This window comes from Rhipicephalus sanguineus, chromosome 7 (assembly GCF_013339695.2).
Source record: "Rhipicephalus sanguineus isolate Rsan-2018 chromosome 7, BIME_Rsan_1.4, whole genome shotgun sequence".
NCBI lineage: Eukaryota > Metazoa > Arthropoda > Arachnida > Ixodida > Ixodidae > Rhipicephalus > Rhipicephalus sanguineus.
In genome coordinates this window covers 106,803,472-106,831,313 of record NC_051182.1, presented here as the reverse complement: position 1 = coordinate 106,831,313, position 27,842 = coordinate 106,803,472, and the positions used below count along the sequence as shown (strand labels likewise).

The window sequence follows — 27,842 nt, the reverse complement described above, 5'->3', positions numbered from 1 at the left end:
AGCAAACAAGTGCGCAAAAGCACATAAAACAAACACAGCACATTTCACATGCGCAGCTTAATAAAAGAATGAAAAAAAAAAAAGCACATCTGACAGCACTTGAGCGCTCTTCTTCCAGTGAGGCTACCACTCAAGCGTACCGCAAGGGCGATACCAGTGTGTGTACAAGGTTATCACTGAAAGATGCGACCAAATCCTCGACTGTGTGCAACATTACTGAACGAGCAGTAGCGGTAGTAGTAGTAGTAGTAGTAGCTGAGGCAAGATTTGTTCCAGTAGGATTTCTTTGACAATGCTCCTTTAAGGGCTTGTAAGGAAGTAACCCATGAAGCGAGTGTCAACTCAGTCACGGCAAAGCACGCTGGACAAATGCCAGCGGAAAGTGTATCGACTTTGAAATTGGGTGTTGTTCGGAACACAAACGTCCAGGCCTACTGTGGCACAAAGACTGAACATACGAAGCGCACGGACAACAGAGGTCGCAGCGACGACATCAAAAGCCTGTGAACGATCTGTGAGCACTTTGCTCCACCAACTCGGAAATTTACAGCACAAAGAAAAAAAAAAAAAAAACGGAAGAGAGGGGCCTGATACTGTCAAACTGGTTGATACAGCCATAACGAAAAACACGTAGACGCAGTTCTACTCAAAGAAAAGCAATCTACCTACCATGTCTCCGCACCTCACCTCCAACCACAAAATGTATATGTGTGACCGCAGGAGTCTTTCAATGTGGGACAAAAAAATGCGTGCACGCAAAAGGACAAAACAATGGAAGACTTTGCTAAAGATGTGTGTGTGTGTGAGAAGCAAAGAGGCTGCTGCCACAGAACAGTAAACCAAGGCAATTCAGAAACCGAAAGTAACACGTAAAAGAAACTCCAAGAGGGGAAAAAAAAACATAGAAGCCGCCAATCGAAGAATCAGTCATTAGAGGACCTCAAGGTATAGGATGGCATCCATCTCTCGTGAGCTACCTGGTAGCATGGCAAAGTCATTTGGGCCAGTTCGAACAAGATCAAATTAACTATAGCTCGAAAGGTGGTGTGCACTGTGGTGATACAGCATATAAGGCAGCGAGTACATAGTAAAGTGCAAAATGCCATACTGTGTCCACATCCAAATAATGTCATGAGGAAAGCCTGGTCATTCCTCCGGAATACAGATGCTGGCAATGTGCAGACAGATCCCAGTTCATTAGGCCATGTAGGACAGAAGAGTTCCGTTCACAGACACGCAACGAAGGAGACGCTGATTTTTGTGCACAAGCAGCGGTGGACCATATGATACACACGTGTGCACGATAAGCACGGCCTTCCTATTCCATTGCTCCAATTTGAATGACATCACCTGCCTATTTTTCTCAGTCACAGTTGTAACAAAAATCCGCCCAAGCACGACGGCAATTCAGAAAACCGACTCGGCATACGGATGCAAGTCTGGGACATCACCGACGCACTGCAGTTGGTGCAACATGTAATTGCTCAAGGTTTCAAACATGATTCAGCAAGTGGGAAATCTGCTGTGCAGATGTCACGGGTCGAGGCCAAGGACACCGTGGCAGGAGACACACCCAAAACCCAGCGATGAAACAGAAAGACCCTGCGGAACGCTGTGGAACTCGTGGCAAAAACTAGCACTACTCATGCCTAAAAATAAAAGAACACTTGAGGCAAGAGCACTGACGACAAAAGCGCCCGGTGAAGACCATACGGAGGCCATTACAAATGCACGTTCTGGCATCCATAATTACATTACGGATCACTGACAAAGAACACCCCTGCTGAAGAACATACGGATGCCATTACAAATGCACGTTCTGGCTTCCGCAATGCCATTATGGATGCCATTATGCAATGCCATTATGGATTACAGATTCCAGAACGTGCAGTTGTGTTCTTTGCCAGGCACAACTGCACATTCTGGAATCTGTATTTCCATTATGGAGCACTGACGAAGAACGCGCCCGGTGAAGAATATGTGGATGCCATTATGAATGCACGTTCTGGCTTCTGTAATGCCATTAGGGATGCCAGAACCATGCATCTGTTAAAGAATATACGAATTTCATTACAGATGCCAGAACCCTGTGCCTGGCGAAGAACATAAGCGATGCCAGAACCACCCGACGATGCCGGGGAGAACTGTGTCACCTTCGCTACTCGAGGTGCGGTACATTGCACGGCCACTTTCGTATAGCTCTTGCTCAGAGTCGAGCTCGGGAGACCTGCGAGACGGCCACAGCAGTATGAGGCAACACACGAGCAAGGGGCACGAGACACGGAGGATGCGGGAGGGGGCGGGGGGGACGGATGACTAGACGACACACTTCGCTGCGGCCGTTGCCTCGTGTCCCAAAAAAAGTGACGGAAGCAGTAGAGAAGCTGAGGGACCACATAGCCAAAAGTCAATACGAGGACGCGTGCCGAAACAGTGGTGCCAAGATGGTGGAAGAGAAGCGAAGTGGACAACAGCTACGATGGTATAGATAAAGGTGAAACAGGCAGCAGCCCATGACCGGGCTTCAGTTGAACTGAAGAAGTGGTGTCTCGTTAGCCCGAGATCCGTAACACCATCTGCATTTTCATTTCCGTATTGGTGCTCAAACCAAAAAATAATGTTTTTCTGTTCCTTAAAAGGAAAGAGATAAAGGGGATGGTGAGAAGGAAAGAATCAGCGGTATATATACATACAAAACACTCACACTGTTCACTTGCACACTGCTGTCTTTAAACGGATGACAAACAATACAAAAAAAAGAGGGGATAGATTTCTAAAACGAACTTTGCACTTCTAAGAGCACAGAAATGTAGAGAATAACGGAACAAGAGAAAGCAAGGTTCATCCCTGGCCCCACAAAAAAATAACAAAAGAGTAGGAAGGGATAGACGAGTAACGGCTGAACACGAGAACACCGCTTTGTGCAGCACTGACGAGGGACACGACAATCGCTCCACGTTGCACAATAATGTTACTGTCCTAGAGCAATGCAGCTGATAACGAGATAAAAGCAGAGGTGAGCACAATCTGCATGGTGACCAGCGTATAGACTGTACTGCCTCCGAGGGGTTTAAGCAGACCACACAAAAGTGTTATACATTGCAAAAGTGGGATTAAAATTTCAGTGTGCACACCATTACAGCGACGCATGAGCAACACCGCAGCAATGACACGTTCATTGCCGCTGCAATTAACGAGAAAAACAAAGGTCCGTTTGGGCTAAACAAAAAAAAAAAATTGTTCGTGCAAGACATCTGCAAGTTGTACACAAAGAGATCTGCAATGCTCTTGAAAGCTCGCGACACAGAATCTTCAGACGTTTGAAGACAAGCCTCTTGCCGTCAAAGCTGAATGCGGTGAAGAAGCTTTTGTTGCTGCAACGTTCCTCCTCCGCCACATTTGGTCAACACAGAATAAATCATGCGACGCGTTGTCAACAGATGGCACCACCACAGCATTTTGAAATACATGCAGTTCACTTCGCAAGTGGAACGAAGCGACAAGCACACCACACGTATGGGACAATCAGGGGTTGCCTACAAATCCTACTTCAGAAAAAGCAATGAACGCTCTTCTTCTTCTTAAATCTGGTAAAACGAAACACAGCCGTAACGCCGCACATAAGGCTTTCCCTCACTTTTTTTCTTCTTAAATGGCTTATAATGTCAGCAGCAGCTGGAGACCACGCAGTGTCAAGGTAGCCCTTTTCTGGTGGCCACTAAAAGAATACTTGCCAGAGTTCTGGACTAACCGGAAGTCTCCTAAAGACGGGGGCTTCCACCGACTTCCAAGCAGATGGTGCACTTCTATGCAAATCTGGAAGGATGACGACTCGCAGGATGCGAAGCCCACAGGAAGGTTCAGCTTACCCCAAATGTCGCAATGTGTGCCGGATTGTCTTTCTCCCACGCCATTGGCAAAGCTGCCTACTTGTAAAGAAGTATGGCCTACCCGCGATTTGGCACAGTAGCTCGACGGGCCTATTTACTACTGCGTACCGTCACGGCGATGTGCCTTGGCAAATGAAGCAATGTGGAACCCAGAAAAGCAGCGGCGTTCGCTGCATTTTTCTAGAATGTGGCGACACTGACACTGCGCGACGATTCACGAAGCAGACTAAAAAAAGATGCTGCAACAAGCCGTCATGACGTGAATTCTCATAAGAAAAAGCGTTGGCTATGTAAACTGCACTTTACAGTGCTGGCAAAGTTGTGACTCCTTCAGAGCCCTTCCAACCCCACTTTGTTTTCACCACAATGTGAACACCTAGAATAGCACAATTTCAGTTCGTGGCTGCTGGCTGTCCAAGGGTTCCCGAAGCAGACTCAGCTGCAAATGTCCCCAAACTTCAGTTCACAGTTGACCTACGTCCATCACCTCAACATGGCCTGAAGTTTACACTGTGCCAGCTTTTGGCAAGTGCTGCGCAAGCCGAAAATGGTGAGCAAGACTCCCGTTGCCACGACTCATCGACCCCGCCTCCGCGACAAAGTACACGGAAAGTTCTGGGCAGCACACCCCTTTCCTTTCACCGCTTAGCTCATGCTGTACACTTAGCTACTCAGAAGGCGCACCCAGGCAATACTTCCAGTGTGACACAGCCTCCGCACGAGAAGGCACCCGTGTCAAGCACTGCCCCGAGACATCATGCCTGTGCCAACAAACACTGAATCTGCGTTAGTGGCCATGCAAAGTGTCATTCAACCCGGGTGCGCGCTGAGAGAGGTCATAAAAGCTGTTCCTGTGAAAGGGATCCAAAAACATTTCTCTTGCTACATACGCCGACCGAGCAAAACGGCTATGCTGCTCTGCGTGGCACAGACCCAGCTTCAGTTGTAGCACCGAGCGATATTCGCTGGCAAAGAACCCGGTGACCATTCTCTGTAAAGCATAGAATGCAATCACAGGAGAGTGTGTGTTTGACCCACAGTTGTCCACGCATGACTCCCTTTGACACAAAGGCTGGCACGATAGCCCGAACTGTGGCTGAGCTTCGCCGCAAGAAATAAGGTTTGCGAAGTCAAATTTGGAAGGGTCTCGTGATTGAAGAGACTAGATGACCTGGTGGAGCCACACCCACAAGACCTGGCGTGAACCGGAGCTTTTCCAAGCTGCATTCTCTTGCCGATGACAGCAATTGTGGCCTGAAACTTCTCAGTTCGGGAGCGGCGACAAACACTAATGGCCGCAGCTGTGCTGCTGCCGAAATAGCATCTATTTGCACTGATCAATGTTTTTGGGAGGATGTTATGGGGGGGGGGGGGGGGAATAACTGGCCTGATGTCTCCTCTGAAAAATAATAAAAAAGCACGACAAAACGAAATGGGGGACATGCTACTGGTCCCAGCAACTGTCCGGGGGTCACTTCTAGCATCTTTCCTCACGCGTTTGTGAGATACCCACACTGAGGCGCTGGGCGAGCGTCCTTAGCTTGGGAGTCAACAAGCCACCTGCTTTCTGTTGCCACATTCGGAGTGGCCTGTGGAAAAGAGCACCTTGCACTGCTGGAAAAAAAAAAAAAAAAAAGACTCGGCAGGCCTGCTTGGTGGGCTCTTCGTGCCGCTTAGTCATAGCGTGACACAAATGGGACGAAAGAAACACCCGATGACCAGCGCTACACTCGCACTCACAGTTTCAAGGGGACGTTTCGTTAAGGGAAGTTTTATCGTTAATCGTCACGTGGTCGTCCTTTGTAATGGACGCCGTGTGCGAGTGCAGCGCTGCTTCTTCGTTAGGACCATTTTTGCCACGCTTCGACTCATGCAGCACAAAGAGCACCTTGGACCAGCTTTGCTAGACAGAATTTCAGATCACCACGCGGCGAGGGGGAGAACACACCCTCCCCCCTGCTTCCCACTTTTGGGGAGGCCTGCGCCGTGGGACAAGACTGTGACAGCCGCAGTGGCCTCTGCCCGGCGTGGACTCGTCGGGGGGAGAGCGCACTACGTGTGGTAGGGCACCACGTACGTGGCCGGGAAGTAGCCACGGCGCGAGCCGATCTCGCCCTCCCACCAGTTGGCGTCCGAGCGGTCGTGGACGTTGATGATATCGCCGCGGCGGAACTCCAGCTCCCCGTTCTCCTGGGGCTGGAAGTCGTACATGGCTTGCACGAGGCACTGCACAGAGTGGGGGGAAGGGAAAAGACGCGCCCACAGTCAGATGCTGTCGTGAATCCCGTGACACTTGATGCTACACAAGAACAGCGTGAACTTATCCTAAGTCCAGGGAACATTTAAAGGGGAACGTGAGTGGACAGCCATTTAGACGAGAGAAGAGTGAAATATAGATGAACACTTGCATGTGCTTATGTTGCTTAACCCTTTCCCTGGAACTAGCCCTAACCCTAACCCTGGAACTAGCATTTCTGGGCGCCACAGTTAAGCTACACTCAGAGCTCTGGCTACACTGATTAATTTTGCTGTGTTTTCTTTGGCTTCAACAGACGGCACGGTAAAGAATGTAAAAACGCGCTCAAAGAATGCATTTTGGTTGAGAAAGCACAAGGCTCTGGTAACAGGAATTTAAAAATGGCGTTCTTTGTGCGCGTGCCGGGAACAGCTTCGATCAGAAAAAGAGAAGGAGAAAAATGCACTTGTTTGCCAAAGTTTTGTGAAATTAAGGATATCAGTTCTCCTGCGAGTGTGGCAGCCAACGCACATAGCAGCATAGTTTCATTAAATCATCCGATTCAGATGACAACCGCGTCTCGACGTACATATCAGCAGTGGACACCATTAGATGTAAGCAAATACACACCGGCACCTCCAACGTCTGCTTTCACGCACTCACTGGTCCCTGCGCTTTATTTTTTTAAATTTCGAAGAGACATTTTCTGCATCAAAGACTGGATAGGGTTAGGGAACTTTCAGTAGTGCAGTGAAGCCAATCCTCCGCACATCTAAAAAAGATATTTCGCTTGTGTCTTGCCACTAAAGCGTCTTTAAATAGTTTCTTTAGTTGTTTCAAAGCACGTACAATCAAATAAGCCAATAAAAAAATTTGTACTTTTGTATCATTTTTGGCCAAAAAGCTTGGTAGGGAAAGGGTTAACCAAGAGTAGGGTAATAGGGTGGGTGTTTTTGTGTTTACACTACAAACAAGTAGGAATCCATAAGCATTGCAGAATTTAAATGAACTGTAATCACACTGTCTTATTCAGCAAACACATTTCGCTGATGTCCTAATCACACCTGACAAAGGTTCCGATTAACCTTTGTCTATTGGTAAGGTTGTGACATTCATTCGAAGTTACATGCAGAAAGGCACATAGCCCATCAAGGCGCAATTCAATGTACAAGCGACACCACAGTTCACACCCTTACCAGTACACACAGAGAGCTTTACCACTGCAACACTTAATGCAAGTCCGAGAGATACATACTGCACACATCTACACTGTCATACAGGTTTTCAGAATGTCAACTTGGTAGCAAAACATGCACCATACACTCAAACCTCAATATAACGAACACAGATATAACGAATTTTCGGATATAGCGAAGTTATCTTCATGTCAGATGTCACTTCGTTATAATGAGCTTTAAATGTATTTGGAATGCACCGGTGGACAATGATTGCCACACACACATTCACAACACAGGGGAAATTTTTTAGGCTGCACGCTTAGCCGTAACAAACAGTGGTATTCAAATGACAGTTCCTGTATTCTAGAGACTGTTTAGCTGATGGCCACAGGTGCCAGAAATGTGACATGACACACTTTAAATTAAGCACATAAGGAATGTGAGTATGCTATGGATGTGAATGGTTTTTAACTATCATGACGAGTGAGACCCATCACTGCGAAAGTATGCAACAGTTTCGCAGCTCGCGTGGCAGAGCCCACAATGTTAGAGTTTACACTGGTGCAGAGCACGAAATGAGCTGACTTGAAATGGCTACTTGGTTGAGTGACAGTCAGCAACATGTCCATTGTATCGTCCCATGCTACAGAAAACGATGCATGTCAGCATTGCAAGCTTTGTCACATGTATGTCACGTTTTTCTCTTTCATATCTCTGACAACTCTACATGGAAGCAGCCAGTGCAAAGTTTCACTTGCGGAAGACCGCACGACTTGTTTGCAAGCACCGCATGAAATGAGAAAAGAAAAGCTTAAAGGGACAGTTTAAATAATAGAAGAAAGACAGGCAGAAAGCTGCCAAACATAGCTTGCATGAATTTAACCCTGTAATGCCCAAAAGGCGTTCTGCCTTCAGAAAAATTGCGAAAAAACACTCACCATATTTACTCTTCTTGTAGAGTTCATTTTAAGGAAAAAAAGGGTGAAATTTTATTTCGATCATAACTTAATTACTCTTAATTAAAATTAATTAATTCATTTGATTAAATGAATAACTCAGTGTAACTTCATTATAACATGTTAAATATGCAATAATGGCTTTTCCATGAAGCTTTGACGGGCTTATTACCTCTTTTGAGGCATTATTTTTAATGTATCATATAGGATACACTGGGTTTTACAGGGTTTAAAAAGAAATTATAGCAATGATACACAGGAACAAGCCAGGCGCACAAAACAACAGAAGGGCAGAAATATATCGGCCTTTTGAATGCCACTGGCCAGCGCATGGCATCTCTTGCAAACAGCAGAATAAGAATTGGGCACATATTTGCTTGGCTCATAAAATATAAAGCACCCAAAGAATACCTGCATTAAAATGAAAAACACCTATATGGTATCTGCTCTGGGCAGCCAGTGTATGCCATCTCCCACTAGATTGTGAAAAGCAGAGCTAGCAGCAGAGTTGCCAAAACTGAAAGACTGAGCAAGCAGGCAATGCTGGTACTCAATGCTCGCTAATCTGTGCCCTTAAATGCTTCGCAGTCAATCAGAGGGGGCTAACTTTTGTAAACACTGCTGCATTACCAAGGCCACTTACACAGCCTATAATGCTGTACATCAGCCTTGACTCTGTAGAATGGGTTATTTGTGTGCAGAAAGAAAAAAAAAAAAATGGAAGGGCGAAATCGCATGGTGCTCCAATCATGATAATTCTGCAACGACGAATGTGGCGTTCTGTTGCGAAAGTGTCAAGCAAGCCCCATAGAGCACCAATTAGAAGGGTCATGAAACACCCCTTGGGCTTATTGAGGAGACGCATCCCGCAGAAAGCAGACACTGCTACGAACAGCTCAGCCAAATTTTACAGTTGTACGTGCCAGGGAAAGTTTATCAACGGCGCATGAAGTTGCAACTTTCTCAGGCATTCTCTTTTCACGCAGAGGCCCGTTATCACTCTTTTTGGTGGGTGGGGCACCTGCTGTTTGATGTCAAACAGATAGCCTGCTATTGGCCAATAGATGACATGAATAATAATAATTGTTGGGGTCTTCCTCCCCAAAACAACGATATGATTATGAGGGACGTCGTAGCGGAGGACTCCGGAAACTTCGACCATCTGGTGTTCTTTAACGTGCACCGACATCGCACAGTACACGGGCCTCTAGCATTTCGGTTCCATCGAAATGCGACTGCCGTAGCCGAGATCAAACCCGCGACCTTCGAGTCAGCAGCCAAGCTCCGTAACCACTACATCACCATGGCGGACAGCCGACATAGTTCAAGAATGGCGTTTGGATCAGATGCGCTTCTTGCAACAGGGTGCTGCCACGTGCTGACACCATGCTCCATAGTGTACTAACGTCACGCAGTAGCCCCACTCGCAGTCAACGTCATTATGTGTGTCGATGTAAGTCCTTTCTCTCTTGCCATCCCACACCTGTGTAGCTTCCAGCGCGCTCGTTGGGACGAGAGAAGACAAAAAAAAAAAAAAAAAAACGCTGCATGCGACAAATCCCCGTAACTCCGTTCATTCTTCTAAGATTTGAGAAATTTTGGAGGCAATTGCTTCGTGAGGCAACCAACTCTGATACTGAGGTAATTTGATGATTACTTAGAAAAGTGGTTCAGGACACCTTTAAATGGCAAACGTAGCCTCGCTTCGTGAGGCAACAAACTCCGATACTGAGGTCATTTGATGATTACTTGGAAAAGTGGTTCAGGACACTTTTAAATGGCAAATGTAGCCTCGCTTCGTGAAGCAACAAACTCCGATACTGAGGTCATTTGATGATTACTTAGAAAAGTGGTTCAGGACACTTTTAAATGGCAAATGTAGCCTCACTTCGTGAGGCAACAAACTCCGATACTGAGGTCATTTGATGATTACCTGGAAAAGTGGTTCAGGACACTTTTAAATGGCAAATGTAGCCTCGCTTCGTGAGGCAACAAACTCCGATACAGAGGTCATTTGATGATTACTTGGAAAAGTGGTTCAGGACACCTTTAAATGGCAAACGTAGCCTCGCTTCGTGAGGCAACAAACTCCGATACTGAGGTCATTTGATGATTACTTAGAAAAGTGGTTCAGGACACCTTTAAATGGCAAACGTAGCCTCGCTTCGTGAGGCAACAAACTCCGATACTGAGGTCATTTGATGATTACTTAGAAAAGTGGTTCAGGACACTTTTAAATGGCAAATGTAGCCTCGCTTCATGAGGCAAGTTGTAAATGTATCCCAAGTTGTATCGACATCACCTAAACTAAGTTGGAGGAGGGAGTTCTTTGCATAGGGAGTTCTTTGCATAGTCATGTGAAGTCAGCCCAGTCACACTGCTCCTTCATTTGGTGAATTTGCAACGAGGCAAAGATGCCACAGGCACCTCTCCATAACCATGCTGCTGAACACCACTAGCTGCCACAAATTTGTAGTCGTCCTTCTTGAAGTTCGCAGTGGTAACGTAAGAACTGGGCAGAAACACGTGGCAGCTGTCTTCTCTAGCTTCGAGGCGGTGCTGGTTGGGCGACAGCCCAGAGTGATGAGGGCACGGTCTCGAAACGCCCGCAGTGTGTTAGACCCAGTCACTGCATGAAGTCTCGGTGCTTCACCATACCTTCGGCAGTGCAGCGACTTTTAAGAGAAAGTTCGAAGAGGCCCGCAACAATCACAGCCTATCGAGAAACACTGCTAATGAATGATCGGGTTTCCCATCTCGGCATAATGACTTATCCCCCAAAGACATCCATTAGGAAGGCCAGAAACCGACGAAGGTGGTGACATCTTGAAAGGCACCACTGTTGGTAAGCAGTACATTCATTGCAATATGCATTCTTGAGTTATGTTGATGTACTATTACTATGTCACTGCTGCGATCGCCAATGCGGGGGTCTGCGGCTTCGTCAAGCTGTCTAAATGACAGTTCTTTTTTGTCCGCCCCTTCGTCTCATTTACTATAATGATGCGAAAATAAACGTCACTGTCACCTACCAAAGGCTTCACAGGTTCTCGATGTCGTTGAGAGAAACAGCCACGAAAGTTTGTTTCCAAGGCTTTACAAGAACAGCATCTTAGTGTGAGCTCCCAGGTGTTGATCATAGGAGCAGTGCATGGCCCAATATTGTAGTGACTTGCTTGAGTCTGGGAAGAAAGCCTTCTTTGGGCTTCTGAATGGCTTGGAGTTTATTTCAGATGGCTTGGCTTGTCTTGGAAGAGCATTGTAAGAACCATGAACTGTTCTGCTACAAATCAGCTCCACAGAACGTCGATGACATAACTGCCTTAGTCACTCACGTCAGCACCACAGGCTTCAAAGTATATTTCGAGACTAACGTGGCCACGGGGCTGACTATTTGCAGTGTTTGAACACACAAAAGGAGCTGAGCACCAAGTCTATATGTAACCACTGCAGCCAGAGACCAAACAGAGCGATGTTTACTCATTGGCTCGGCCCCAAAAACAAGACGAAGGGAGTTTCGAACATCCCACGTGGTAGCTCCTCCACTCCACAACTTCGCCATCTTGAAAGTGTCAGCTTAACAACCATGTTCAAAAGCATAGATGACCAGGATAAGTTCAAGTGCAGCCTAAGATGCTTACGTCTACCCCACCAAGGGTGAACCGAAAGCTTCAGACGTGCCACTGTTACCAATGACATTCAAGTGTACCTGCAACTTTTAAATCTCTGGGTGCTTTGTCCAGTGAACGGCAGTTGTGGTTTTCGATTGACCACAGCCAAAATTGCCACAGGCCAGAGTGCCTATTACAGATTGGATTGCACGTAGAAAGACCAGTCTTGAGATGTTCACGAGCAGATGAACCGAAATTTAAGGAGTCTGCAAATGTTTCATTTGTCAGGTTGAGGCGGTAGTCATGGGACCTCGACGAATTTATTGCCCTATTGCACAGGACAGCGCTGGGCTCTGGCTGTAATCGTGCTGGTGACACATTATCTTTCAGAGCAAAATACTAATGCCAGAAAGTAGACAAGTCCCTTCGGCAGTAGTTTCTTTCCGCGCCATTGATAGGCAATATTCAAAGTGTACGGCGCCATCTGTCGACAAGCTCATAAGCTCGATCCACCATGTTTTTGCTGGGCGCAAAAATGAAACCAGTAGCATATAGCAGCCTTTCAGGTGCTAGCTGCTGGTTTTTTATCTCTGTCCTGCGATGACTTCCCAATGCTTCTTGCACTGTTCAGGCAACGAGGGATAACATTAATTTTAATCGAATTTATCAGTTACCTGAACAAAGAAAAAGAAAGTACCGACGCGAACTTGTTTCGTCAACAACATTAGCAGTGTGCTTGGGTTCGGAAATGACTGGTGCGCGCGAAGGCGCTCTTCAACCTCAGTTCTTATTTCTCTGTGCAATTTCATTGCTCGCCTGCAACATAAGCTAGACGCACAGAACAAAATTACCATATATGCATTTTTAAACAGACGGTCGATGTCGCACACGCGTGAAAGAGCATGATTAACGCATATAAACGTGTGTAAGCAGTGCCACAGATGCTGCTGCGCATCTGCGTAAAATCAGTGCCGCCACAGACTCGAGTGGCGCGAAGGTCCCAACAGGGATCTCTTTGCAAGCTTTGCAAGGCAGTGTGTGCCGAAGTACACAGTCCGCATGCTGCGTCTGCCCTTCGCTTCACACTTCCTCATCTGTCCAGTTTTGATTTTATTTTGCTTTCTTAGGTCAGCATGCTCTGCGAACACGGAGCTAAGAGTTACCGAGCCGTACAGTAGATGGAGCTGATTGTTCGGTAGATCATCGCACTCATCTTTCCGCTTATCGCGGGCCCTCGTATGCTGTTCACAATAGTGCACGGTAATGCAACACCACCATGGGATGCGAAAGAACGCAACATTTAAAAGAAGATATGTCAATGAACGCACACGCATAAGTGTTCAAGAAAACCAGAACGACAATATTAACTCCGCGCGATAAATTACTACCACATACTACCACAAGGCGTTATAAACAACCAGTGTGCAGTAAAAGAGCATTACTCAAGCCACTATCTTTGTATACAGTTGAAACGTGTGATCAGTATTTTGTGTTTGCTTTGCGGTGCACCGCTTATGTACACGTCCATGCCTTGTTTATTTTGAAAAAAACTATGACACATGCTATTGCGAAGGATGTAGAGACACCTGCGGCTGAAGAAATTAGCCAAGGAAAGCAGCACAGTGTTGCACATGTCGCGCAAGAACAACGTGGTGTCGAGACCTGACGACTGTTTATGACGCGTGCATAAAATAGCAGTGGGAAATACAATGTTTTTCCCACTGCTGTAGAAGATGTATTGCCGTGCAAGGTTATCTTAGAAGTTTGACAGTCACATCTCCTCAGCCACGAACACTCTTCTTGAATGCCTACCTCAGATCGGAAGCGCACACCACTAGAGAACAGCAGTGCGGCCTTGCGAAGCGGTGTGCCTCTTGCAGCTGCTGCCTGGATGAGTTTTTAAGCGCGCAGAACTCCGATATTGTGTTCTTGTCGATTTGTGGCAGCATAGTGAGGTCCGCTGACCGTTTGGTGCTGGATGATGAAAGAAACGACCGCATTTTTCTTGGTCCGAAAACTTCGCCAACGACTGCGGCTCAGCCTCTCCGTGGCCTCTCCTTATGGAGGCGCTAGCAGACGATTCCGCGACGGCGCCCAACAAAAAAATGGTGGATGCACCCAGTGTTGCCGGAGCACCAAGCCTTATGAATATGCCCTATAGCGTACCCATTTCAGATCTTGCCAAGTCACAGTAGTGTCGCAGAGGCCCCCAGAAAAGTGAGGGAAAACAAATAACTCTGGCTTTTAAAAAAATCGGGCCTAATAATAATATCTGGGGTTTAACGTCCCAAAACCACGCTATGATTATGAGAGACGCCGTAGTGGAGGGCTCCGGAAATTTCGACCACCTGGGGTTCTTTAACGTGCACCTAAATCTTAGTACACGGGCCTCAGACATTTTCGCCTCCATCGAAAATGCAGCCGCCGCGGCCGGGATTCGATCCCGCGACCTTCGGGTAAAAATCGGGCCTATAAAAATCGTCCAGTGTACTGTACACTTCGCAAGTACTACCATGCTTATGATGGCAATCGTAGCCAGTGCCAAGCCAGAGAGACAAACAAAACAAAAGCAATACAAACTGCTGCAGCTCTTTCTGATGAAATGACTCAACGAGCCATTTTTGCATCTGCTTAGCCAAGCAGCTAAATGCCAGCAAGACAGGATGTTGGTCCGCGTATTTGCTGATCCCAAATTTGGGATCATGTCTGAAACATGTCTTCTGTCATGTCTGAAACATGCATGTCTGAAACCGAACTTCTGTAAGTTTGTGACATAGCTTGAAAAGCAGTCATCAGCACCTCCAAAATCGGCAAGAAAAGCTTCCTGCGATGCAAGCAAAGAATGGGCAATTCAGCGAGAGATGCCTGTTGGAAAATGTTCATTGTGGCCTGAACGATGCTGTTAAGGCATTTTAGGTCTTAAAAAACCAGGCTCCCAATGAGAAAAGATTTGGGAGCCCTAGAATTATAGGAAAAATGGGGGCAAGCGAAGCTTGACGTGTGTGTGCGTGCCTGACGTACTACTTTTCTTTTTTTCTACAGCACTGCGCTATGCTCCCTCCCAATTGTTTCCTTCCTCCATGCCAGGGACTGGACCGTCATCCAAGTATACTTAGCAGCGCAACACTTCAGTTGCTACAGGCAACAACGACAACGATGCATTCACATCCAGGCAACATCAAAATGCGGCAACGTGAAATGACAAGTTGCCTCGATAAACTCAATAAAAGATCAGATCGTTGTATCGGGAACAGCTGATCGCCAACAAGCCCCCGAGTGAGAGGGCATCAATTACTGGAAACCGATGCCTACAAATATACGTTACCAGCCCACCTTTGAGGCCCGTATTTCTTTGTGCTTGTGGGCGCTGTTTTTTTTTTTTTTGTGGTCACACCTACAACGCTGACGACACTTGCGAGGCAACACAAGCTTCGCTTGAAAACAGGTTGCTGAGATTGAATCGGTCATTAAATGAACAGTTGTGGCTTCTAAGACTAAGGCCCTCCTTGGAATCTGGCCGAGACCGGTGGCTCTCGGCAATCTGAAGCCACGAGGCCAAGCGGCAGTGGATCAGAAAGAAACGAAGCACACAAACATGGCGACAAAAAGGAGTAGCTATGAGAAGCAGACGAAGCTTCAGAGCACACTGCACAGCTTTGCCAGGTCACTCGAAAGAACAGATGCCGCTGTGTGGCCAAGATGAGTGCAAGACGGACAAAAACGTAACGCAGGTGACAGTCCTTCGTTGAAAAGAAAAGTGGCCTTCTTGCGAAACAAAACACAAGAGAAAGCAAGGTCTTCGGCACCAGCCAAGCGTACAGCAAGCAGTTGTCCGGCAGCAGAAGTCGTCGACTGGCGAGGCACAGAGCGTAAATACCTGGCTCTTATCTTCCCGTCCGCCAGCTCCGAGCTGAGCTGTCTGGCTGGCGTTGTTTCCTGTGGGAAGCTTGAGCGGTGTCAGTACACGCTGGTGCCTCGGCTGAGGTTGAACCCCGGGTGTAGTCTCCTGTGCGTGGTGCCCCGTATTGGGGTGGGAGTCAGCACTGCCTACTCCGCTTTGGGGTAATGACTGGATGTACATGTACTACCGCGTCGTTTTCAACGGTTTTCAACAGATACCGTGCTTGCTCTCATTGAATTCGCTGATAGACCGACACTCAGCCGAGGCCTTGCGCGGCAGCGGTGCCTCGGGTTCAGCTGAGCATCAACTTGTTAACCTGCTAAAGCTTCGACTTCGTAGTTAAGCCCATGAGGTAAGTCCGAGTTCCGTTATAGGCTAAGTTCACCTTAGCCTCACCACAAACAAACAAACATGTAATAAAATATACAATCTCCGCTGTTTTACGTGCCCAGACAATGATATCATTATGAGGCATGCCGTAGTGGAAGGCTCCGGATAATATCAACCACCTCAGCTTCATTAATGCGCCACCTGGGGTTCTTTAATGCTGGTAAAACCTTGAAACGAAATGCTGTCAGGGAGCATGAAATGGTTATATTAGCATCACCAGTGGGTTTTACGAATCTGTGCCATCTAGAGCTCCGCCTGTTCAATTCACGTCATGCTCATCGGGCAAAAATGCGTGCCCTGGTTAAGTGCCTCTGTCAAGAGGGCAACAACGAAAGTGAGTCTTGTTAAAAGTGACAGGCGCGCAGCCCGGTGCAACGATCCTCACCTCTTCTGGGTGCATGTCACGGAGCTTGATGTCCTGGGAGCGGCTGACTGAGGCCGAGCGGTGGTACTCAACCAGCTCGTTGAGCGAGGCAAACTTCACCACCCACAAGAAGAATTTGCCCATCGTGTCTCGTAGCACCTGAGCACAGTGATACACATAGGTTGGGCAAAATACCACATATCCACGCATTCCATATCCACACACGTATCCATGCAGTGCGACTGCCATTTAATCATTAACGGATGTTCTTTGTTTACAAATTACATGACAGAAAAAAGATCGCCTCACCGTCCTGAGGCACGTACACAAAAGAAACGCACAAGTGGCACACTTGAAGCCATAAGTTGTGAAACCAGTTTGCACCAGTCTTGCAGGCCTTCAACAACTGACTTCTGTCAATCATGTAACCAAAATTTTAAATTGTGACAATAAGGAAACAGAAACATTGATGGCCAGAGTGCAGAGGGGGTACTGATACGTTGATAATGCACCAATGCTCTAGCTATCCAATGCTTAAATCAGCAAATGGTGCCACAACATAGCTTCGACTCTATTACTGATTCTAATACTAACACTACTTCTTCTAATCTAACCTACTACTCACCTACTGCTTCTAATACTACTGCTCTACCACTCTACTCTAGCTATTCAAATTTGAGTAGTTTTTCTACTCCAGTTGTCCACATGGACAGGCTCATACCAGACTACCTCATTGCAAACGTGAACCAACTAGAACACCCAACAAGTGCCCCAGGACTTCTAGATGCTACTTTCAAGTACTAACAAAGGCCAACGAACCTTGAAGTGCTGGACGCCATCACCACAGCGGACCGAGAGGGAAAAGTCACCGGGCGAGCTCTCGCTGACGCGAATCAAGAAGGCTCCCTCGTGCTTGTTTGACAGCAGCTTCTCTGCGTCGGCTCGCGTGATGCGTCCATAATACCAGCTGCGCAGAAGAAACACAAAAACACAAATGTCAGCCACACCAAGTAAAGAATTTGATTAAAAGAACTGCCCTGACTCAAATGAGCAACTGATTTTCTCTTTCAGGAGCTCTGTGTGAGCGATGATAGTAGCCAGGCACTGCGGTGATGGAATTGTAACACAAAAAGTAGCACCAGATGTGTTTTTGCGTGGCAGTTACTCCGGATAAGTGGATCCGAATATGATATGCTTTATGTATGACACAGTGAATTGTCAGGTGGGTTGATAGATGTTATTCAAAAGGAAAAATGTTGGCATGAATAAAGCACAGCATGATTAGGACACAACAAGCGCTTAATCACAAGTAGTTTGTTTATAGTTGTGTGCCCTCCAAGATAAAGATATCGGATGAAGAAACTGTGTCCAGAATTTACCCAGTTTTCTCAGCTAAACAGCAATCCACGCAAAGAGGGGGAGAAAGTGAAAGAGAGCTTCGCATAGGACAAATGGCTTTGGATCCATGCTTTTTTTTTGTTTTTACTACGATGGCTTCTATGTGCACAAACCAACTTGCCCAAGAAAAACATTAAAAGCACTTATTAGTCCATAGCGGGACCCTGCAAGCTCAGAGATTCCCAAAATTAGGAAACGATTCTTCACGGTGAGCTGGCGATGTGTGTTAAACCTCCAAAACAGTGAGCTGACTAAACACAATAAATGTAAGAACACAATGCTGTCCGCTGCCACGCACGACAGACTTGCTGCCAAGTGTGAATGGCCATGCTACGAGCGAGTTTCAACGTGACATCTTCAAGAAAGACCACATGCACACTCACTCGTGCTTCTTCATTTCAATGTAGTTGCTAGGAATGAGGCCCTCCTTGGAATCCAGCTCGGCCCGGTACCAGTTCATGTCGTCCTCCATGTTCAGCACCTGCAAACAGCAGCACGCATTGCGTGTCTTTAGCCAACTATACTTGCGACTACAAGCTGTGTTAAGGGGGAAAAAAAAAAGAGAAGGCCACAGAGCTAGACAATGATTCTAAACATCGCTGTAAAGAACGTTGCTCACATTGTCAAAACAGCTATCTTGACATAGCTTTTGTAACATTTTGTAATCTTTGCAAGAACACGTGTTTTTGGCTATTGATGTCGGAACACGTGGTACTAGGTCATGGTTTAAAATAGTGTGCGTTCTGCCTAATAAAGTTAGTTGTGAGATGTGTGGTGTGTATTACTTCTTGTGTCCTCGCTTTCGCGCTGCCCATTTCAAAATGCACTGTCAAAATCAACATAGGTCGCTTGCTTAGTTCATGGGGGTTTAACATCCCAAAGCAACTCCGGCTATACAGAGACGCCGTAGTGGAGGGTTCGGGATAATTTCGACCGGCTGGGTTTCTTTTAACGTCCCCTGAAATCGCACAGCACACAAGCCTCTACCATTGCACCTCCATCAAAATGAGACTGCCACAGGCGGGATCGAAACCCTCGTCTTACGGGTCAGCAGCTGAGCACGGTAACTACTGAGCCGCACCGCGGTGGCTCACTTACACAACTGGAACGCAGCAAATGTCAAGGGTCAAACGAAAATAGAGTCCCATCAACTACATGAGAGAAGGATACATAGATTCCTGTGAAAAGAACTATTGTTGTAGTCGTAGTAAGTCAAAAGGGGTCTCACATTCGAATACTATTTTTTTAGACGGTGTCCTTATTATAAAGCCAACAACAACAACAACAACAACAACAATAATAATAAGCCCCCCCCCCCCCCTCCCGGCTACGCCAGTGCCTGGAAGAAATCGACCCCATCATATGCATGTGCGTGCGTGTCTATACGCACAGAAAATTATCGGGGGGGGGGGGCAGTGTCTAACACCTCCCCCAACAAACCCACTGGCTACGTCCTCTGGCCACGCCTTCCAATCCCATCAGGAACGTGACCGCGGGATTCAAACCCGCCACCTCGCGATATCGCCACCGTGGCAGGCATATATTTCTCATTATAAACGGATCCCACGCGAAATGAGGTAGGCGGGCTGGAAGGGCGAGACACATTTTTTATTTTTATTTTTTTCATAAGTCGGCTTTAGGTTAGCCCAGCGCAGCGCAGACGTCTAAGCTCGCGCCCGAGAAAGGGGAGAGAGAGAACGGAGTCCCAGTTCTCTAGATTCCGAACCACCCGCGGGCCGGCCGGCCGGCTGCCGGCGCCGCGACTTCCCGAAGTGGCGCTTTATTTTTAGCCCAGAAGCAAGGCTCATCACTTGCTCGAGCCGGTGGGAAGAACAGAAAAGAAACGAACGCCCCACAGACGAGAAGAAACAAGCCGCTCCAAGAAAGAAAGAAATAGAAATAAAACGACGCTAAGAAAAGAATCTTCGCCGCGACCCGCAAAGCCGGCGGCTGACACGAGGAAAAGGGTCTTTTCGGACGGCGCGGCTACCTACCAACCTAGCTAACGAGAAAAAAGAAGCGAGCCCCCCAATCAATACGCTACCTCTCGAGCAGGAGGAGTAGGTCGCGACGGCTGATCGGTGCAACCGGTGGATTCGCCAGACACGCCCAGCGATGCCTCCCCTACCGCGGTTGTACGCAGGCTCGACGGTTAAAGAGACGCTAAAGTCAAACGATGGCTCGGTTTAGATTGTTAAATTTTACTCTGAAAACGCTGATGTCGTTAATTTTTTTCCATTCTAGCTTTCATAATAGAACAGAAAAATCAAGGTCAAAATCTCATTTTGAAATTTCGCGCTGAAATCTTCGCGCGCGACGTCACGAATTTCGAAGTTCATTTTTCCTATTTCGGCGACATTGGTCTAACGAAATTTTCTGACACTCGGCAAGTCTCTGCCCCCCCCCCCCCCCTTAGAGGAAAATTTACTTCATGTTTATCGATTAGGAACGACGGAGGTCATAGTAGACGCCGTCAAAATCTATGACGTCATGGCGATTGGTGAGAGAACTTCAAGGTGGCGTCGCCACCCGCATTCTATTTTTGCGCGTTTTCTCGCTTACCAAGCGTCTTCTCGCGGTAAGCGTGGTGCTTTTGGTATCGTGAAAGGGTAACCGAATATGGTAGTACCTTCGGCAAAGTGATCATATGCAACAGTAGTTCACTTCTACGGTTGCAACAGCGGTAAATAAACGAAAAGTGATTTATCAAAGCGCCAAGTTTCGTGATAATGGAGTGAACAAAATGCTAACATAGCACGCATCATAACGCGGCCGCCAATGCTGAGAACCGAACAGGCGACCTCGACGCAGCCGACGAACGACGTATCGGAAAACGGCAACTGCTCAGACTGGCATTATGCCGCGTTGAAAATTCAACCGAAACTTGTTGGATGGCGGCTGCTGACATGACCACAAACGACAGTAATGGAAGACAATAGTCTACTTGAACAAAGAAATTTTGGCCTGTCAGTCTGTCGCACGATTCAGCCACCCGGCCAAAGTTTAAGCACCACTGGTCGCTGCGTTCATACTTGTGAACACTGTCGATCAAAAAGCAAATATTACGCATATCTGAGGCACAACATCAATACGTAAGTATTAGGTGGTGTGTTCCTTTACTAGAAAATACATAGATGCGTAATTCTAAAGACCCTAGTGTTTCTTAGGCTGCGCTGAAAATGCTAGTATTTCTTAGGCTGCGCTGAAACGGCCGGCAGAAGACTATCGTCTTTCGACGACATTTGCAGCGAAGCATGCAGATACGCGGCCAATTTTTTTCTAATGCGCTCGTGTCACGCGCGGCAATCTACACGGAATGCTTTTAAAAAGCGGTTGGCCAGCAATCAGGAAGAAACGGCGTTCTGGGCAATTGCGACTCGCACCCCAGAAGTGGTCGCGTTTAACTAAAAGGACGGACACTTTGAAGTACGGCTAGTTTCAATTAAAATTTGTTTTTCATTGTTTTCGTTCTCAGGGATGGAACATAAAAAACGGGATGGCCAAACGTAGCCACTGCTCGGCGCGATGGAGAGACGTTTCGGAAATGCGGTCTGTGCTGTTAATTTAACGCCCAAACGACGACGAAATTGCATTCGCCGCCATTTCAATCGCTGCTGTCGCGAGTAATCCTCGCAAAAAAATAGACTTCGCCAGAGCGTTTTCCCGCTACACAGATCGGCGGAAATATTACGTGTCCTTCCGAAAGCAACGCGGAACTTCTCGGACTTGCCTTTTTTTTTGCGTTACAGCAGTTTCCCAATTTATCTACGCAGTACTTGCGACAGTCGTGCTCGCTGCTGCGTGAGTTCACGTTCGTTCAGCTGCATTTTTAATAAGTACTCTATAGAATACCGCCTAGATTGGTGTTACGCCTACACCGCATTCTCGCATATTTCTGGTTCTTAGTCTGTCCTTATGTGTTATAATTAGTTTTTCAAGTGTTATGTTAGTAATATCGGTGCCACACGGTTGCCTGATCGCAATTCAGCGCGATTGGGATACAATTTAGAAGCAGTGATTGGCTGCCTTTTGCAGTTTGTGTAAACGAGCCAATCACGATAAAGAAATTAGATTCGGATCAGGGCTGATCGCGATCATAAGTGACCGTGTGACACCGGTATAGAATATTTGTTTGTATAGTATAACTACTGCTTAGCTATTTGACGAGCTCTTTTTCATAATTACATTTGAATGAATCCCAACTAGCCTTAGGCTAGATTTCTGACGCACTTCTACAACTATTACGTTCTTGTAAATTGTTTGATGTCAATAACTTTAGATTCAGTTCAAATCCCAGGTGAATCCGAAAGTGCGTTCCTTCAACACAAGCTTGTTCGCACGTGTTCATAGCGAAAAAAACAGCGCGATAAAAACACGACACGTCCTCATCAGTCTTTGCGTTTTTGTCACGCCGTTTTTTCACTATGACCACCTCGGTGTTCCAGGACACCACCTAGACCGGTGTTCAGTGAACACCGGTTAAACTGAAAAGGTGTCGTCCGACACCACAAATAGGGTGTTCTGTAAGTCCATTTTCGTGTTCATTTTTTCCCGATATTAGAGACGAAGCTAACAGCATAATATATATATATATATATATATATATATATATATATATATATATATATAGCCCGATAGGGTAGAAATAACTCCGTCGTTGGCAGCTTGCGCAAAGGGAGTCAATCGCGATCGAGAAATTCAATCCTGATCGAGCTTGATCGGGATCGACATTGAACCGCGTGACGCCCGTACGAAATGTGCGAGAAAATGTCAGATAGAACGGCGGGGCAGCCGCAAGACCGCCGTTCATCAGCCGTACATCTTTACCGCGGAGAGTCCGGTTTTTGCGTAGGAATACCATGTTGACATTGGTACGAGTACAGTGTACTAGAATAGGCACTACAGTGTACCTCCTTCTAGTACACTGCAGTCCGAGTGGCTGCGCCAAACAAACGCAGTCAGATGGAAGGAGGTTTTGTTTTTCTCGACCAATGCTGATAATCGGCTTTTGTGGGCGTGACACAGCAACTAGCAAGCGTGTTGCGCGTTCTTTCTGCTCTCCTTTCAACCGCTTTGCAGCAGCTCTGGGAGCAGCAAAATTGAATTTTCGAAGCAGATAGATTGCCTTTCGGAGCACCTCAGTAAAGCACGACATTTTAAAAAGATACATGTGCAATCTCTGTACTGATTCTCCCCCGACCCCCTTTGAAAGCTTTCTGCACCTAGCGTGGTTTTGCACTTTACGTGACGTCACGATGACGTCGTCACGTCATGATCTTTTGCATCAAGGGCGAGACAGACGGTACGATTTTTCATGCGATTCGACGTCCGACACGGCGAAGGAGAAACCGGAATGGTGACCTTTCATAGCATCGTACAGCCACCATTCCCTCTCCCCCACCGCGGCGTCGGCCGTCGGATCGCATTGATGAGGCACCTAAGGCCTTCGCCCAAAACTTGTACTTTATTCAAAAGTGTAGAACTGTATTAGCAACCAATGCATGCCTATGCTCAAGTATCATAACATCTTGTATTTCTTGATAATAAAAGTTCTTCGACACTACCTAGTCTAAATTTAAGCCTTAATTTTAACACTGCGAGGAAACCAAACAAAGCAAGAACATTAGTATTGTTGCATTTCAAGCACCAGTGTGCAAAGACACTGACGAGGCATGTTTCGAAAAATCTGTAGTGCTCCGAAGCACAGGGCTTTTGATAAGCACCCCTTCACTGTCGCGCTGTTTCTTTGCATTCTCGGCGTGCTTTTGGGAGATTGATGGCACATGATACCATGCCACGAACAATGCAAACACTGCACGGTGAAAAAAAAAAAAAAAACCGTTAGGCTTGTGTGCTGGCCGACACGAGAAAGATGTCTCAGTTGCCGTCCATCTTGTTCGGCACATAAACCAGCACAACCAAACATGCACCGCGTGAGCTGGCTGACTGTACTAAAATGGATCTGACTGAATCGGTTACACCGCTCTGCAGTTACCGGTGGCGACTGCTCAGTTGCCACTGATGATGTTAACTGCTAGTTTAGCAATCATCCTCAAAAGTGTCGTTTTGAAGCAGGCGCGTGGTTTAGAGCAGAATGCAGCAGCGCTTCCATCCTCGAGTTACAGTGTTTTAAGTGTCTCGTGGTCACGCAGTGGTCTATTCAGGCCCAAAACAAGGCTAACAATGCCCAAAACCAGCGCGAAATAAACCAACAAAGTCTAAAATAATATAAGCTACAGAAATAACCGAGAATTAATCGCAATAATTTAACCTAAAATCGCGAAAAACGCTTCCGAAGCGCCCGGCTGATAGCCGCGCCTCGCAAGAGAGGGCGCCACCACCTCGGAAAGCGCGCGATTGCCGAGGGAAACGCTGGGTTGGTTGCCCGTGCCACGCCCTTCTTCAGGTTTCACGGTACAGGAGTTGCATTCAGCGCAGGGTTTAGAACTACACCAAGACCTACACACAAGGACGACATTAGCGCTGGATTTATAACTACACCAATACCAGTAGTGCACCCAGAAATGTTTTCCTCGTTGCGTGCCGTGCAACACCGTTCCGTGAAGGTCTCACGGGGCGTACCAATAACGAAGGAATGCAAATCGCAGCTTTGTCACCGAGTAAACAAGTGCTACATTCAAAGAAAAAAGAAAAAGGCGGTTGGGGGTCTGGCTTTCTTCCTCAAGGTCCTAAAACACAGAAGAGACGAAGGGCAGCTAGGCAACGCGACACTTCCTAAGAATTAAAGCGGGCCAGCCATCTCGAAGGCGACGTCGTGTCGAGATAGCCTCTCGCGTCGGTCAAAGATTTCGACGAACACGACACTTCCGAAAACAAGACGAAAACTAAAAGAAAGAACAAGACCGTGTATTTTCTTTTTTTGTTCTTTCTGAACTTCTGCACCGAGGTCAGCCGGTCCCTCCGATCTGCAAAAACAAGTTCTTAGCTCTCTCGCGCCGGTTTTCAGCGCTCTTTTTTGTAAGAATGCCGAGGACTGGTTTCCCGTAAGCTACTTAATGTAGAAATAGCTTTGGCAAGATTGTACAACATGATTTCGGGACATGACGACAGTAACAACAACAAGGTACCAGAAGAAGACAGAACGCCATCACCATCAACCTGGCTGCTGATTGGTCCTATGCTTGCTTCGGCCACGTTATCCCCGCAAACTTCGTAATATCATATCTGCCCACCTAACTTTCTGCGCCAGCTTACGGCCAGCTGTAACAGACAAAGCGCCAGCTTACAATCAAAAGCTCAGCTGAAGATTACCCAGCGCACTACACACTTGCGCCCCCAATGACTAAACACGAAAAAAAAAAAAAAGTCGTGTAATAGGAAACAAGAAAAACGGAGTTGTACAATGCTTACGCACAGCTCAAACGTAATCATGAAACAGCTAAATCGATCTCATTTGTTTGCAGGACGATTGAAGGCTTGTTGACGCGCGTGGAACCCCAAATTTTTGAAGCCTCAAGAATTTCACGAGTAAATTAAAGCTGTTCTCTGTGACGGTTCACGATCGTGCAACGTTTGAAAACTGGCAAGCAACCGCTGTTGCGATGATCAAGCGTCAGTTGTAAAATTACAGGACTGAGCTAGTTGGAAAGTATCTTTTGACTAGTTGTAAGTGAGCGCTGCCTTGCCAACACCTTCCGATCCCCCGTTTTCTGCGCCGTTGAATCCGAAAATCACCCCGTAAGTTAACGAAACGTTCCTGAAAGGAAACGAACATGCCTGGGCCGACAATTTTATTAGCAAAAGGCGGCTACTTCAGTGCACGGACCTCCATCAAGACGAGAGCTTAGGTATAAAAGAAGAAACACCTCCAGTCAAGGAGATAAAAGACCACTTGTAGCCTGAAAGCTCTAGGTCAAAGACCCGGCAGTTCGGTTACTCGGGGTAAAACCCGCAAAAGGAGGCGTCGACTTATTAGACAGCTGGCATGTCCGGTCGAAAGCGAAACGAAGACCGGCAGCAGGTAGAGCGTAGCACGAAGTAGATAAAAAAAAAGAATAATAATAATAAAAAAAGAGATTCGTTGACTGGTGCGCAGGCGAAGCAACAAATCTCAGCTGCGGAGCGCCGTTACGGCGCGTTGAGAACGATCCCGGCCGTGTCGACCAAAGCAGCCGCGACGACGACAACACAAAAACAGAAAGCGTGTTTTTTATTTTCTTTTTCCTCCTCGAATTCGTAGCATCGTTTACGCGACGCAACGGGGCACGGCTACTTGTCTAGGAGCTACAACAAAAATAATAAAACGAAACCTCTCGCTGGGAGGGGTCCGGTCCAACAGCCGCTCTAGCTCTCTCCCTCCTGTATGAGGAGACTTGTCGCGACAGTCGCCGAATCATGCACTGAGGACAATAGTAGCGACGAGCGGGCGAAATCGAGCCAAATCAGAGCGTCGACAAAAAGGCTCTGGATGTCACGAGTACACGCTACGCGAGGAATGCAGTCTCCAGTTCAAAAGCAAGAAACGATGACTTGTTATGCTCTTTGAGAAAAGATTCTTCGCGACGACGCCACAGAGGGTTGCACACACCATTGACGAATAAAAAAAAAAAGGGACAGTTGCAAAAAAGCGCCCATCTTTTAGCCCCCGCAGGCCGACGAGTCTTCGTCGGCCCAGTTATCGCGGCGATAGAAAAAAGCCATTCACGTCATAGGTTCCGGAGGAAAACAAAAAAATACATAAAGGAAACCGAGAGAACAGCAGTCAGTGGAGCGGGCGAGATGGTCCCATCGGCAACAGCGACACAAGGGGAGGGTGAAGGGACATCAACAGGCACAGGCCGTAGCACACACATACACACACGGGTGTGATGCCGCTCATAAACGAGTCGAAAACGCGCTCGGCTGCACACCAACACAACAACCAAAAACACCGCTGCTGCCGAGAGCTGCTCGCTCGCGGCGGAAACCTCACCTTCAACACTTGGCCCTTGCGAAAGCTCAGCTCGTCGTCGGCCGTCGCCGTAAAGTCGTGCTTCGCTATGGCTTCCATGCTTTCACACGCCGACTAATCAGCCTGGCTCGCGAAAAAGAAGTCCTCCTATCTTGCGTCGGTAGCGCAAGGCCTAGCGATGTGCACCAGTTCCCCCCCGACGGGAACGCGAAAATCACGACCCCGTGCGACGGTCGCCTCTGCCTCGCTGGTGGAGTGCGTCTCTTCTTCTCGTTGAACTTATGCACAGAAAAGAACACTTCACCGACAGCACAAACGAGCACGTGCAGATTCCAACGACGTAATCCAAGCTGCACAAAACTTGCGACGATGTTGAAGAGGGAGAAATAGCAGCACACTCCTCCCTCGATCAACGCACACTTTTCATTTCGAGGAACACCGAACGCAGCAACAGCCACCGAGCGCGCAGGGATCACTGCGGATGAACACCTGTCTCGGTTGAAAGTAGGTCTGAGTCACACGCCGGCCTCAGCTGCACGCGGCCTATGCTAATATCAACGATGCAACGCACGTTTGCAAAAAGCACGCTTAATAGCTTGCTATAATTTGTTTGCACTAACTACGCGTGAGGGTTATGCAATTATGGCCAAGGGCACCACCAAGATATGCGGCACTATTTCGTGGCGCGGAAGCAGTAAGGATTTTGGACTTTGGGATCTCCCGAGATCATGTGCTCGAGGCTGCTCAAGGCCTTTCAAAACACAAACACGCGTATAACTTGTTCCAACTGCGTAAGAATGCGACTCAATCATTAGGTATTACCGTGCACACATATGCATGATTTGCAGCGTTTTTTTGTTTTTTCTAGGCACTTGCTTATTGATGCAATGGACAAATTTATGCAACACGTGCATAGAGGCTTCGGTAAAACACAACAAGAACAGCCTGTAGTGCAATGTACCGTTAGAAGAGCGCAACAAAAAGGAAATATAGATGCCTGAGCATTC

General features: G+C 47.2%; 1 protein-coding gene across 2 annotated transcripts; it reads right to left on the bottom strand.

The window, feature by feature from the left end:
* Window positions 1–1,914: 1,914 nt before the first annotated feature.
* On the bottom strand, window positions 1,915–27,323 carry LOC119399711 (growth factor receptor-bound protein 2). Of its 2 annotated transcripts, XM_037666543.2 has the most exons (6): window positions 26,857–27,323; window positions 18,308–18,405; window positions 17,346–17,493; window positions 16,548–16,685; window positions 15,749–15,877; window positions 1,915–6,116 (listed from the first exon to the last, which is right to left on the bottom strand). In XM_037666543.2, exons 1-6 carry the CDS (start codon window positions 26,932–26,934, stop codon window positions 5,943–5,945), a joined length of 765 nt encoding a protein of 254 aa, XP_037522471.1. In that variant the 5' UTR covers window positions 26,935–27,323; the 3' UTR covers window positions 1,915–5,942. The 2 variants fall into 2 exon arrangements, with proteins under 2 accessions (XP_037522471.1, XP_037522472.1); XM_037666544.2 differs by lacking the exon at window positions 15,749–15,877.
* Between the last annotated feature and the right edge of the window lie 519 nt (window positions 27,324–27,842).

What these genes read in the sequence shown, in the direction of transcription:
- LOC119399711 (XM_037666543.2), bottom strand. Translation starts at nt 26,934, where the DNA reads ATGGAAGCCATAGCGAAGCACGACTTTACGGCGACGGCCGACGACGAG. An exon ending in ATGGCGTCCAGCACTTCAAG is followed by an intron (nt 16,686 to 17,345) that starts GTTCGTTGGCCT and finishes CACTGTGCTCAG; the next exon opens with GTGCTACGAGACACGATGGG. An exon ending in GTGACATGCACCCAGAAGAG is followed by an intron (nt 15,878 to 16,547) that starts GTGAGGATCGTT and finishes CACCACGCACAG; the next exon opens with GAGACTACACCCGGGGTTCA.